General features: G+C 36.8%; 1 protein-coding gene and 1 long non-coding RNA gene across 2 annotated transcripts in view; one reads left to right on the forward strand and one right to left on the reverse strand.

Moving 5' to 3' along the window:
• LOC148949493 (zinc metalloproteinase-disintegrin-like batroxstatin-1) overlaps positions 1-10,146 on the reverse strand; it is a 149,834-nt gene extending 139,688 nt beyond the window's left edge. Inside the window, exon 1 of the mRNA XM_089093518.1 lies at positions 10,077-10,146. Coding sequence (XP_088949644.1) covers positions 10,077-10,146 — 70 coding nt within the window. The remainder of the gene's footprint in view (positions 1-10,076) is intronic.
• LOC148949494 (uncharacterized) overlaps positions 1-11,644 on the forward strand; it is a 73,236-nt gene extending 61,592 nt beyond the window's left edge. Inside the window, exon 2 of the long non-coding RNA XR_016142139.1 lies at positions 11,502-11,644. This is a non-coding gene — a long non-coding RNA (uncharacterized LOC148949494). The remainder of the gene's footprint in view (positions 1-11,501) is intronic.
• The last annotated feature ends 2,212 nt before the right edge of the window (positions 11,645-13,856 follow it).

A 13,856-nucleotide genomic window follows, 5' to 3' on the forward strand; every position in this document is an offset into this window, starting at 1 on the left:
CCACCATTTCCTCAAACACATCCAATCAAAATTTTGAGATAGCCATTTTGTTCAACGCAGCTGAAAGTTCTGAAAATTATGTCTTTGAGGATGACACCCCCCCCCCCCAAAAAAAAAAAACCTCAGGGAAAGGGTTATAATTTATGCCCTGGGGCCATGCAAGATTTTTATAGAAAGCTTTGTCATAGAAACTTCAAAAAGGACTCATTCGATTGAAAGTTGAAAGGCCCAGTGCCCTTTTTAATAGTCGAAAGTGATTGGAGGGCAACTAACCCCCCTCTGACACCCACCAGTTTACCACACATCCAATCAAAATCTTTAGACAGCCATTTTGTTCAACGTTATTGAAAGTTCTGGAAATTAGATCTTTGAGGATCACAACCACCAACGGCCTTCAGGGTAAGGGTTGTATACCCTGGGGGGCTATAAGGTTTTTATAGAAAGGGCTGTCGTAAAAAGGTCAAAAAGAGTTCATTCAATTGGAAATTGACAGGTCTAGTGCCCTCTTTAATAGTCGAAAGTAATGGAGGGCGAAAACCCCACCCCACGTCCATCATTTCCCTAAACACTTCCGATCAACCTTTTGATATAGCGGTTTTGTTGAACGTAGTTGTGGGGCCCAAAAATTATGTTTTTGAGCATGATAAACAACCCTCCCCCATAGCCCTCAGGGCAAAGGTTGTAAGTTATGTCCTGGAGATATGTAATGTTTTTATAGAAAGCATTGTCGCAAAAACTTCAGAAAGGGCTCAGTCGATTGGAAATTGAGAGAGCAACCATTTTGTTCAACATATTAAAAAATTCTGGAAATTAGCTCTTTGAGGATGAAACCTCCCCCTTCCACAGCCCTCAGGGTAAGGGTTGTAAATTATGCCCTGGGGTCATATAAGGTTTTTATAGAAAGGGTTGTCATAGAAAGTTCAAAAAGGGCTCATTTGATTGGAAATTGAATGGGCTAGTGCCCTTTTTAATAATCGAAAGAGATTGGAGGGAAACTAACCCACCTCTCACGTCACCATTTCCTCAAACACATCCAATAAAAATTTTGAGATAGCCATTTTCTTCAACGTAGTTAAAAGTTTGGAAATTGTCTTTGAAGATGACAACCCCACCCCCCCCCCCTCCCCCCACACACAGACACACCTCAGGGCAAGGGTTTTAATTTATGCCCATGGGGCATATAAGGTTTTTATAGAAAGCGTTTTCGTAGAAACTTTAAAAAGGGAAAATTCAATTGGAAATTGGAAGGGCTAGTGCCCTTTTTAATAGGCGAAAGTGATTTGAGGGAAACTAACCCCACTATGACACCCACCATTTCCCCAAACAAATCAAATCAAAATTTTGTGATAGCTATTTTATTCAACTTATTTAAAAGTTCTGTAAATTAGGTCTTTGAGGATGACACCCCCCCCCCAAAGCCCTCAGGGTAAGGGATGTAATTTAGGCCCTGGGGCATATAAGGTTTTTATAGAAAGGGTTGTCGTAGAAAGTTCCAAAAGCATTTACTCGATTGGAAATTAAAAGGACTAGTGCCCTTTTTAATAGTAGAAAGTGATTGGAGGGCAGCTAACCCCCCCCCCCTCTCACGCCCACTAGTCCCCCAAACACATCCAATCAAAATTTTGAGATAGCCATTTTTTTCAACGTAGTTGAAAGCTCTAGAAAATATGTCTTTGAGGATGAAACCCCCCCACAGCCCTCAGGGTAAGGGTTGTAAGTTACGCCCTGGGGGCATATAAGGTTTTAATAGAAAGCGTTGTTGTAGAAACTTGAAAAAGGCTCAGTCGATGGAAAATTGAGAGGGCTAGTGCTCTTTTTAATAGTCGAAAGTGATTGAAGGGCAACTAATCCACCTCTCATGCCCATCATTTCCCCAAACACATTCAATCAACATTTTGACATAGCCATTTTGTTCAACGAAGTTTATAGTTCTGGAAATTAGGTCTTTGAGGAGGACACCCCCCCCCCCAACCCTCAGAGCAACGGTTATAAGTTAAGCCCTGTGGGCATATAAGGTTTTTATAGAAAGCGTTGTCATAGAAACTCAAAAAGGGCTCATTCGATCAGAAATTGAATGGGCTAGTGCTCTTTTTAATATTCGAAAGTGATTGGAGGGCAACTGACCCCCCTCTCACGCCCACCATTCCCCGAGCACGTTCAATCAAAATTTTGAGAGAACCATTTTGTTCAACGTAGTTGAAAGTTCCAGAAATTATGGCTTTGAGGATGACAAACCTCCTAAAGCCCACTGAGCAAGGGTTGTATGTTATACCCTAGGGGTATATAAGGTTTTTATAGAGACTATTATCGTCGTAGCTTCAAAAAGGGCTCATTCAATTGGGAATTGAGAGGGCTAGTGCTCTTATTAATAGTCAAAACTATCGGAGGGAGAGTGCCCCCCCACGCCCATAATTTCACACAGCCCTCAGGTCTAAAGTTGTAAGTTATGCCCTGGGGATATATAATGTTTTTATAGAAAGTATTGTCATAAAAACTTCAGAAAGGGATCATTCGATTTGAAATTGAGACAGCTATTACCTTTTTTAATAGTCGAAAGTAATGGGAGGGAGATAACACCCCCCCACGCCCATCATTTCTCCAAACATTTCCGATAAATATTTTGATATGGCCATTTTGTTCAACGTAGTTGAAAGGTCTGGAAATTATACATTTGAGGATGACAACCCTCCCCCCATAGCCCTCAGGACGAGGGTCATAAGTTATGCCCTTGGGGCATATAAGGTTTTTATCGTAGAAGCTTCAAAAAGGGCCTATTCGATTGAAAATTGAGAGTCGAAAGGGATCAGAGGCCAAATGCCCCCCCCACACCCATCAATTCTCCAAACACTTCCAATAAATATTTTGAGATAGCCATTTTGTTCAGCGTTTCAGAAAGATCTGGAAATTATGTCTTTGAGGATAGAAAATCCCCCCTCCCATTCCTCAGGGCAAGGGTTGTAAGTTATGCCCTGGGAACATACAAGGTTAGAAAGCGTGGTCATATAAACTTCGTAGGGGCCTCATTGGATCGGTAATCAGACGCTCTAGTGCTCTTTTTAAGAGTCAAAGTGATCAAAGGGCAGCTACCCCCCCCCTCCACACACACGTCGTATTGTCCCAAAATGCTTCTAAAAGAAATTTTGAGATAGCCATTCTATTCAAAATAGTCTAAATATCATAAACCAAGGCTTTTGGGGTTGAAACAAACCCCCAGAGATGAGGGACAAGGGTTGTAAGCTATACCCAGGAGGTATTTAAGGTTTCTATGGAAGGGATGGTTGTTTAACTTCAGAAGAGGCTCAGTCTTTTTCCCTGAAAAAGACTATGTCAATATAAAACGAACATAAATTAATTAAAATAAAACTTTTTGCACAAAATAAATTTTTCAAAAAAAATAAGAACTCCATTAAACCAAAAATAGAATCAAATAATCTACCAAATATACAACTACCACAAATGTATCAATGAATAAATGACACCCAAAACAAACAGAAATTAAAATACATAATAGTCAAACTAAAAACTAACAGAACTTAATATGAGTAGGGTTCTAAACCTCATGCTTTCTAAAAGCCAGAATATGATTTGTACTTTACTGAAAAAAATTCTTTTAAATGTTTTCACTTTTATAACTTTAAGAAATCAAAAATTAATTACGGTTTTAAGGATTAGATATCAGCATATTTATATTAAACTGACAATGCACATTTGTTTCAGTAAAGTACAAATCATATTCTGGCTTTTAGAAAGCATGAAGTTTAGAACCCTACTCATATTAATTTCTGCTCGTTTTTAGTTTTACTCTGTTATTTATTTTAATATTTATTTATTATAATATGTTATATATTATTTATTTTATTTATTTAAAATCCAAGTATCAAAGTAACATTAATTAAGTTCCGTAACTCAGAGCCATTTTCCCGGGGCTGGGGGGAGGGGCTGTTTTATCCCTGGAGTTTTTTTTATATTGTCTCTGGTCTATTTGAACAAATGGATATATAAAATCTTTGATTGGACGCATTTGAGGAAAAGAAGGTTGGGAGGGAGGGAGGGGGGGCTAGTTGCCATCGGATCACTTTTAACTCTTAAAAGATGAATTAGAAATTTCAATTTCTAATCATTTTACTCCCCTCCAAAGTTTAAACGACCACCTCTTCCACAAAAACCTTATATGCCCCCGTGGCATAAGTTACAACTTTTCCTCCGGGGGAGGGGGGTATGTTGACAAAGAAGTTTCTGTTGTCTTATCGTTGGACTATTTCAAACAAACTCGGTATCTCAAAATTTTTATTTGATCTATTTGGGGGAAAGAGGGTGTTTGTGTCAGGGAGGGAAGATGCCCTCCGTTTTGACTCATAAAAAAGTAACTAGAACTTTCAATTTCCAATCAAATGAGCCACCTTCGAAGTTTATATGACCATCCCTTGAAAAAAAAACCATGTACGCCTCCGGGGCATAACTTAAAACACCGGGCTCTGGAGGTTGTGTCAACCCCGAAGTTTTTGTTATCTGATGTTTGACTTATTTTTAAGAAATGGTTATCTCAATATTTGTATCGGATGGATATGAGGAAAAAAAGGCTGGGGGGGGGGCTAGTTTGGCTTGGATCTCTTTTGACTCTTAAAAGTGAACTAGAACTTCCAATTTCTAATCAAGAGAGCCACCTTTAAAGTTTATACGACTACCTAAAAACCTTAGATGCCTCCGGAGCATAACTTAAAACGCTTGCCCCGGGGTCTAGGGGGTTGTGTCAACCGCCGAGTTTTTGTTAACTGATGTTTGAACTTTTTTTTTTTAAATAGCTACCTCAAAATTTGCAAGAACTATATATGCCCCCAGAGCATAACTTAGAACGCCTGTCCCGGGCCCTATGGGGTTGCGTCGACACCGGAGTTTTTCTTATCTAATTTTTGAACAATTTTAAAAAAAAAATAGCTATCTCAAAATTTTATCGAATGGGTTTGGGGAAATAAGTGCGTGGGGGGGGGGCTGGTTGCCCTCCGATTTCTTTTAACTCTTAAAAAGTGAAATAGAACTTTCAATTTCCAAGAAAATGAGCCCTCTATGAAGTTTATACAAGCATCCCTTCTATAATAACCATAAATGCCCCCAGGGCATAACTTAAAACGCCTGCCCCTGGGCCCTGAGGGGTATATCTATACCAGAATTTTTCTTATTTGACCTTTGAACTATTTTTAATATAATTTTTATTTCAAAACTTTTATCGGATGGGTTTGGGGAAAGAAGAGCTAGGGGGGGGGGGGCTAGGAGGGGGCTAGTTACCCTCGGATATCTTTTGACTCTTAAAAAGTGAACTAGAACTTTCAACTTCCAATCGAATGAGCCCTCTCTGTAGTTTATACGAGTATTCCTTTCATAAAAACCATATATGCCCCCAGGACATAGCTTACAACGCCTTCCCCCGGGCCTGGGGGGTTGAGTCGACACCTGAGTTTTTGTTTTCTGACTTTTGAACAGTTTTTAACAAAATGGCTATCTCAAAATTTTTTATCGAATGCATTTGGAGAAAAGGGGGCGTTTGGTGGGGGGGGGGTCTAGTTGCCCTCCAATCTCTTTGGACTCTCAAAAACTGAACTAAATCTGTCATTTTCCAAGCAGATGACCCACCTCTGACGTTCATACATGCATCCCTTCCACGAGGACCATATATGCCCCCAGGGCATAACTTAGCCTTCCCCCGAGCCCTGGGGGGTTGTGTCGACATCGGAGTTTTTGTCATATGATTTTTGAACTATTTTTAACAAAATGGCAATCTCAAAGTTCTTATCGGATGGGTTTGAGGAAAAAAGGGCGTGGGGGGCCTAGTTGCCTTCCGATCTCTTTTGAATCTTATAAAGTGAACTATAACTATCAATTTCCAATCAAATGAGCCCTCTCTGAAGTTTATACGAGCATCCCTTTTATAAGAACCATATATGCGCCAGGGCATAACTTACAACGCCAGTCCCCGGACCCTGGAGGGTTGTGTCGACGCCGGTAATTTTGTTATATGATCTTTGAACTATTTTTAACAAAATGGCTATCCCAAAATTTTTATCGGATGCATTTGGGAAAAAAGGGCGTGGGGGGTCTAGTTGCCCTCCGATCACTTTGAATCTTATAAAGGGCACTAGAACTTCCGATTTACAATCGAATGAGCCCCTTCCGAAGTTTATACGACGACTCCTTCCATAGGAAGTGCCTCTGGAAAAAAAAATCAATAATAAAACATCGGAGCCGAAAGAATTTCGATGTTTAAAAGCCAAGTTTAATTCAATGTTTGACGTGTCATTACAGGCCCCGGAGCCTTTAGAAGTGTATCATTGTTGTTATCTGGGACGGATGATCCAGGGGATGGCTCTTAGGGCACGCCTCTCCCCCGAAGTTTGATATTTGCACTAGATATAAATGAATTTAATTATGATACGTAATTTTTTTACTATTACGTATTTGTTTAATAACCTTTTTTAATTTTTTTTAATCTTCAAAATGTGCTGATGATTTATAGTTTAATTTTAAGATTAACATTTGACAAAGACTAATGATTCAGGCTAACTAAAAATAGTTTAGTTAATTAGAAGGCAACAGTTTATTTAAAAATTCATTTATAATAATGAAAATACTGGACAAATAAAAGGGGTTAAAAAAAGAAGGCAACACAATCGTACGCTATGCAACCTCCTACGGAATAATGCAACAGCGGTCTCAGTCGAGGAAGTGTCGCCACATTTTGAAAGTGTTTCCTATAGTTAAGAAAATGGTTTGGTTATTTCACTTTAGACACTCGATGCGCCCTAAGCTATTTCTTTCCCGCTCTCTTTCAGGGTAACTAGCACGGGCCTAGATTCAGGCATAGCTAAAAACATCTTCAAGGTAATCGTCACGTTCGGATAGGCATCTTGTAGACTGTTTGTATATAGCGGGCGAAAAATGCACCGTAGCATATTTTGTAGCATATGAGTTATGTGAATAAATTTTTTTCGTCATTTTCAACCTCTATTTTTTCCTCTTCTGAGTAGGTGCGTAAAAAAGACTTGTCTAGTAAATAATTTTTATAATGCTCTTAAAATACCTATACTGAACATAATTCCTATGATGTTGAACCATAAGCATGACAATAGTGAGCTTTTTTGTCCCATTGAATAGTGTTTGTACTGTGAAATTTGAATTATTGTTCACTCCTTCAATGAGCACATAATATAATCCTGACTATAAATCTATTACCAAACAGAAATAGATGCAAAACGACTATTGCAACTTTGAACACAATGTGAAAGTACAAAAAAGACGAGTTCGTAGCCTCAAAACACATATATTTCTTAAGAGCTTTGCAGGTCTTCCCTTCTTTAAATAACAAACTATGCTTTCTTCAATTTGGTATATCTCGGGCAATTAAAAAAAAAAAAAATCAAGATGAAAATAGAAAAAAACGCCTTTCTAGTCATAAAAAAAACGTCGGCCCACTTCAACCCCACAATATATAGAAACATTAAAGTCAAAACTTGATAGCATAGTTGTACTACTACATTTGTGTCGGCATTGGAAGCACTATACTAATATTGAAGTTGAAAAATCAAAAATCAACAAAAGATGCGTTTTGCTAAATATGAAAGTTCCTAAATACCACACAAACGTATTGCTTTTGGCGCTCAAAGCTTAGAACGGAGCTTTCCACTGGTCTAGTCATTAAGTTATAGCCACCTTTTTAAGTTTCTCAGGTTTGGTCACCTCTTCCTGTCTAAAAACCTTGGAGGAGTCTGAAATAAATGCACAAAACTATTTCCTACGAGTAAGGTCACCTACAAACGTTTCCAAGGCAGGGCTTTCCCATCATTACATCCGTCGCCTCTTCTATCCATATCGCTCTGCCAACACAGTCACGCCTACTCTCGCGTTCCAGAGCTGGAAAATTAGGATTCAAATTTTACTTCATCAGATCAAAAAGTGCCTTATCAGCCGACACCCCCTAGGAACCGACACCCAGGGCAGTCCGTCCCTGGCTGCCAGGCAGAGACTAGTTACTCTTAGTCTATACGAACACATTACAACCGGACAGGACAAGTCCATCATATCTCCAGTTAAAACAAGGCTTTTTCCTTCCCTGGAGCCTGTTTTGGTCGCTCCATGGTTTTCAGGTTCAGTGTTTTACGCTTATTCCAAGCGGTTGTTGTAGCATTTCCCGTCGGAACTTCTTTGTGAACCGTTGTGAGGGATTGCAGAAACATTGAAATATTGGGTCAAAGAAGGCACAATTTTAACACACCAGTCTCCCTCTTCCTAGTGCTACAATAAGTGAAAGAAATGCTTATTATGTATGATTTTATCTACGTCTTGACACTAGGATTAGACACTTGGCGCTAGGACTAAGATGTACAAAAAAAAAAAAAAAAAAAAAATTATTTTGATAATTTTATTTTCAAGCTTATCTGGCTTACCTAATCTTGACACTGCAAGACCAATGGCATAACCAGAATACTTTCTCGAATATATTTTATGAGATACAACCCATAATTTAGCAGATCAAAAATACATTTCAACGGTTTCAAGACCCCAAATCCGTACGGATAGACTAGGATTTGAAAAACCTGATATCTACGTTCAGTAGAAAAAGGAGTAAAAAAGACGGAACGAAACCTCTTGACAAAATTCTGTACTTTCTTCTATTTTTCTTGCTCCCAAACAAAAGCAACTCATTATTTTGCATTTTTTTTTTCGAAAAATTGAAGTACGGATGCAAGGTTCAGGGCAGAGGAGAGCTTGATCATTAAGAGAAAGAAATACTCCACTGCGACACTACACAAGTGTGTAGACAAAATGCACTAACGCATTAGCAACTAGCATCCAGGTTATACTTAAAGACAAAATTCCTCACCTGATCCAAATTCTCACCAGCGACAAAAACAACAATTAGTTGAAAAAATGAGGAAAGTGTAGGGGATACTCCACCCAGCTCTTTTAAAGGTTAAAGAGCATGAACAATACCTACAGAAGTTCAAGCAGAATATTTTACAACAATTTCGTTTTCTTTAAATCCATTCTAAGGCCAGACTTGGGTTTGAATATCCGACAAAATTCGACAATGAAGTTCCGCTCCATCATAACAAACGCAACCTGTTAGATAAACTTAATATTACGGAAGCATTCCTTGGAACTCAGTAGGTCACCTTGAAATATCTAGTCCAGAGGGTTCTCAACCAGAAATGAAATGGCCCCAAGTGATTGGTGGAAATCCTCTTGTAATGTATATAACATGTTCCCGCAGCTCTTCCAGGGAGGAACTCCCCTTCCTCCTTATGCACATGTCTAAAATGAGTCATGGCTGTCATTCTAGTTTTCAGAAGCGGTCCTTGAAGCAAAAGAGGGTAAGAACTCCTATTATGATCCATGGCCTACACTCTTTATATTTATGCTGCGGAACACCACAACTACTTTTTTCTAGCAATCTGCGGTCTTCGGCTCTAAAATGATAAGGAATTAAAACTTGAAATCTTTGTCCGATATGGGGATCGCAAAACAGAGATAAGAGTTCTTTTAAACCCGATTAATTTGGATAGTTTTTTTTTCACATAATTTGCGTTTTCAATTGATATTCGCGACAACTTTCATTAGCCGGTATTAGGCTAAATACTTGCTCCACCTTTGAAATTTTCATTATCCAGTATTATATGCTTGCTCCACCTTTCATTAGACGGAATAAAACAAACAATATGAATAAAGCTAACAAGAGTAACCGAAGAAGAAATAATAGCAATTTTAATAGCATTTTTCATGTCAGGCGGTAAATCCAATGATTTTGAAGCAAAGATGTCAATTGGAATCTCTGGCAGAAGAGAAATCAGGAAAAATGAGTAGCTAGTATTAACGTAATTAGCTCCCCTCTTTCACTAATTGGCATGGTCACTAGCCAAAATTATCATTTTGGCTAGTGATTCCTCTGGGCATATAAATATTAAATGCACTATGCGTCAATATAATAATCAAATGCATTCTGTTTCTTACGAAGATACAAAAAAAAAGAAGCGGATCTTCTAGCCAAACAAAGTTAAATCAATGAAACATAAAAAAAAGAAACATACCTTTTGAATTTAAACCAAAAAGATTTACAATAAATAGAATCGAAAGCCACATGGGGAAAATATATTTCATATCATACTAAATGAAAAGTCAATGTCTCATCAAGAAAACCACAAATGCCGATATCAAAAATTGCGTTTTGTTTAGATAATAGTTTCTCTTTCCAAGAGAAGAGGAAGCAGAAATAAGTAGTGATAAATTAGCTCTGAATTATAATAGAACCGAAACCAATGCTTCAAAACCTAGTAACTAGTGACATTTTCTTTGCTTTCTTTATTACGTGAAAAAGTCAGAGAGGGCATTAAATGCAATATTCGTTTTTATTATTCAACCCATATCAAATCAATATGACATATTCTAATTAGATAAACTACTTTAAAGTCATAAGAGAGAGCTACTATGGCATTTCCATAATTACACAGGAGAACCAAAATTAAGGTTTCTAAACAAATCACTTGCTGCTAAGAAAATCAAATGCTCAGAACACCGAAGCTCTAGCAACATTGTTCAAGTACATGGGTAAGATGAGAGAATAGCCTCCTATTCCCCTTAGATAATTCAAAAGGAACTGCTCCAGAAAAACGGTAGCCTAAAAATGTTTTTTTTTTTTTCATTTTCAACACGCTACCCCTATTACAAAAATCCTAGGTGGAAAACGTGCAGCTCTAAAAATAAGTAACTCTGAAGAACGAACTTATTATATATTTATTCTTGTTCTTACAATGAAATAATAGAAACAAAAAATCACATAGAGCAGTAAAAAGTATGTAAACCAAAATACACACGGAATAACTTAACAAGTACATTAACAAGGGATGCTATTTTTCTGCAACGCTGAAAAAAAATCTTGGAGATTCAAATTTTACAAAAAGCGTCCGTAAACAATACAATGAGTAAAAAACGAAGGTACAATTTTCCACATGAAGCAACTTAGAACTAAAATCAATTACTTTAAGAAGATTCGATACCTTAAACATCATTTTGTGAGCCTCGACGTCGACTGACTGTCTCAAAGACAAAGGTTCCATAGGCGAATTCTCCCAGGGGACTACTTATCATTGAAGCCTATTGAGAATTTGTGATTTGATTATGAAATTTTGTTGAAAAGACACCGGAATTGTGTCGGCAAATTTTTCAATCAAAGCGGGCTGAACCAGAGAAAATTCAAAGAGGTGTCAAATTGATCAAATGACATCTCTTTTGAGGTAGTTTTTGGAATTTTCATAGCAGGTATACTAGAACGTTTTTAGGGACAATCCTTCCCTTAATTTGAGGGAACAATTCTGCTCCGTTTGATAATAATTAAAAAAAAAAAAAAAAAAAAGAAAAAAAAAAAAAAAAACTTCTTAATGATATAAGTTTCCCTAAAACAAAATATATTTATCTCCGGCACAAAACAATAGAATTGACAAGGTTTTTCATTTCAGGGAAAGAAGATGTCGGATTTAGTTCTTCTGCCGTTTATTCGGATCGCTTATCCAGCTCTGCAAGTCATGGCAAGACCACCCAGTCAATACTAAATAGTTTGGCCCCACAAACTAAAAAGTTTATAATGGACGAGATAGCCTGATTTTTTATGGTATCGAATCCCCTTAATTTTACACTAGTAGCTGCGCATAGTAGAGCAGTAAAATACATTCGATCTGCTTAGGATTATAACGTTTATATTTCACGGTCAGCGATGGCCCGACTTACCAACAATGAGCCACATAACAAATTCTAAGGATCACCATTCCAATAAAAAATTTTTTTTGACAGTCCCACTGAAATTACCATATTCCAACGTCCTGTAAACTCAGATTTGATATTTTGCCTTTTAAGCTGCGGATTCATTTTGTCACAAGATAACAATTTCTAGTTTAGCTCATTTGCCCAAGGCCAAATTCACAAGCAGGTTTCTGAAAAATATGCTGACTTTCTCAAAATTTTTGGATTAACCAAGCATTTAGATAGATTCGGAACAAGACGTAATGTAAGTTATTTTTGTGTGGGTATGTGTTTATAGGGGGAGGGGTTACACGAACTACGGGATTCTAAAATACAAAGCATAAAGGCAAAAGTTAATCAAATGATGTTCTAATTTGTAAACAAGAAATTTCACAAAACTGTTAAGAATCCGTGTAAAATAGTAAGAAGCCGTCAATTATTACTTTTCAACCCGTTCAAAATACAGCCGTTCTAAATCAAAACACATTACGGGTACTTTTCTTGTTAAGAGTTAGACAACTTAGATGTTGCCATTACCCTTATTGAACAAACTAGCGAAATCTGAGGTACTGAGCACGATTTAAGACCATGTAAATAGTATATTTTTGCATATACCCAAGTAATTTCAAATCCAATCGTTCAAAAGATATAATCCCAATGTGTTTTGATTGACCAAGAAGAGATCAGTCAAACTTAATTCCATTTCAAAGGCCAAATACCATTTCGCCCAAAATGAGACATTTCTTACGTCTTCAAAGGACAGCAAAACTGTTCATAGTAACAGTTATTTTAGTCAAAGATTAAGACGAGAAAAAAGAAATCAGTAAAAATTACAGTGAATAGTGAACGAAGTGGCTTCAATTTAGTAAACAGTACATAAGTTACCGCATATAGACTTGGAGCTAGAGGTACTGAAACACGTTTGGTCCGATTCACGGCCACAGGTTCTCTTACCTACTATAAAGTAAACATGCATTTGCAAATGTGAACAAGGATAAAGATAAACTAAAAGAATCTTTTTCACTTTAAAAAACCATTAACAAAAAAGGAAAAGACCCGGCCTCTCATATTGGGCACACTGACTTACAAATCAATACGTTGAGCCATGCTACACAGCAGCTAGACTAGCCATATTATTCACGATATTATTTGGAATAAATGCCTTTCAAGTATTGGATTCTTCCCCGACACCTATTTAGCAATAATATAGCTAATATAGGAGCCTCTTTAAGGAGAAAAATAATGATAACAAAAGTTTGAAAAACCAATCATAAACAGGTGTATAAAAGAATAACTTTTTAATAATGAGATTTTAATAATTAAATTGTAGGCAAAGCTACAATTTAATTTTCCATAGATAGTACCGATGGTACAAAAAAAAAGAAAAAAGAAGAGGCATTATAATGTATCGATCGGTTTAACAAAGTTTAAAACGTGATACTTGTCGCTCTTAGCTTTGTAAAAAAAGCGAGAGTTAAAAAAAAAGGAAAAAAAGAAAAAAAAAGGAAAATAGCACCATGACTGTACAGGTATATTGGAATATATACAGAGAAATATAACCATATACTGGAGCAATAACTTAAATTGGTTCACAAACAAAAGAATAAATTGGATCAGCTCAAAATTCAATGGATAAGGGATATCAAGTCATTCCTTAGACAAGCAAAATCTTGCAGTTTTTTGGGTATGTTCTGGGTTGTTATATATTTTAAATTATACTAGAAAATCCAAATTTGTTGGCATTAAGGTTTGTGAAACTATAAATAAAGTTTGTAAAACAAACTTTATGGAAAAATATGAATGAAAACTGAATTCTATGGCATACTCAAGACAATGCATTTGAATACGGTAGACAAATTTAATTAGTCTAAAGTAAGATCTTTGACTCCATATCTTTGAATGTATGCATCATGAAGCCTAATATAGTGACTAAATCGTTCTAAGCATGGCAGTTGAATCCCACGCCACCTAAAAAGTTTCAAAATAAACCTAAAATTGAAAAAAAGCAATAGATAATTGTTTCATTTTTTAATTTACCAGATTTAAGACAGGAATTTCTAATTTTAAATTTCACT

Source organism: Artemia sp. Qi Xiang Cuo, chromosome 8 (genome assembly GCF_049724085.1).
Source record: "Artemia sp. Qi Xiang Cuo chromosome 8, ASM4972408v1, whole genome shotgun sequence".
Classification (NCBI taxonomy): Eukaryota; Metazoa; Arthropoda; class Branchiopoda; order Anostraca; family Artemiidae; genus Artemia; species Artemia sp. Qi Xiang Cuo.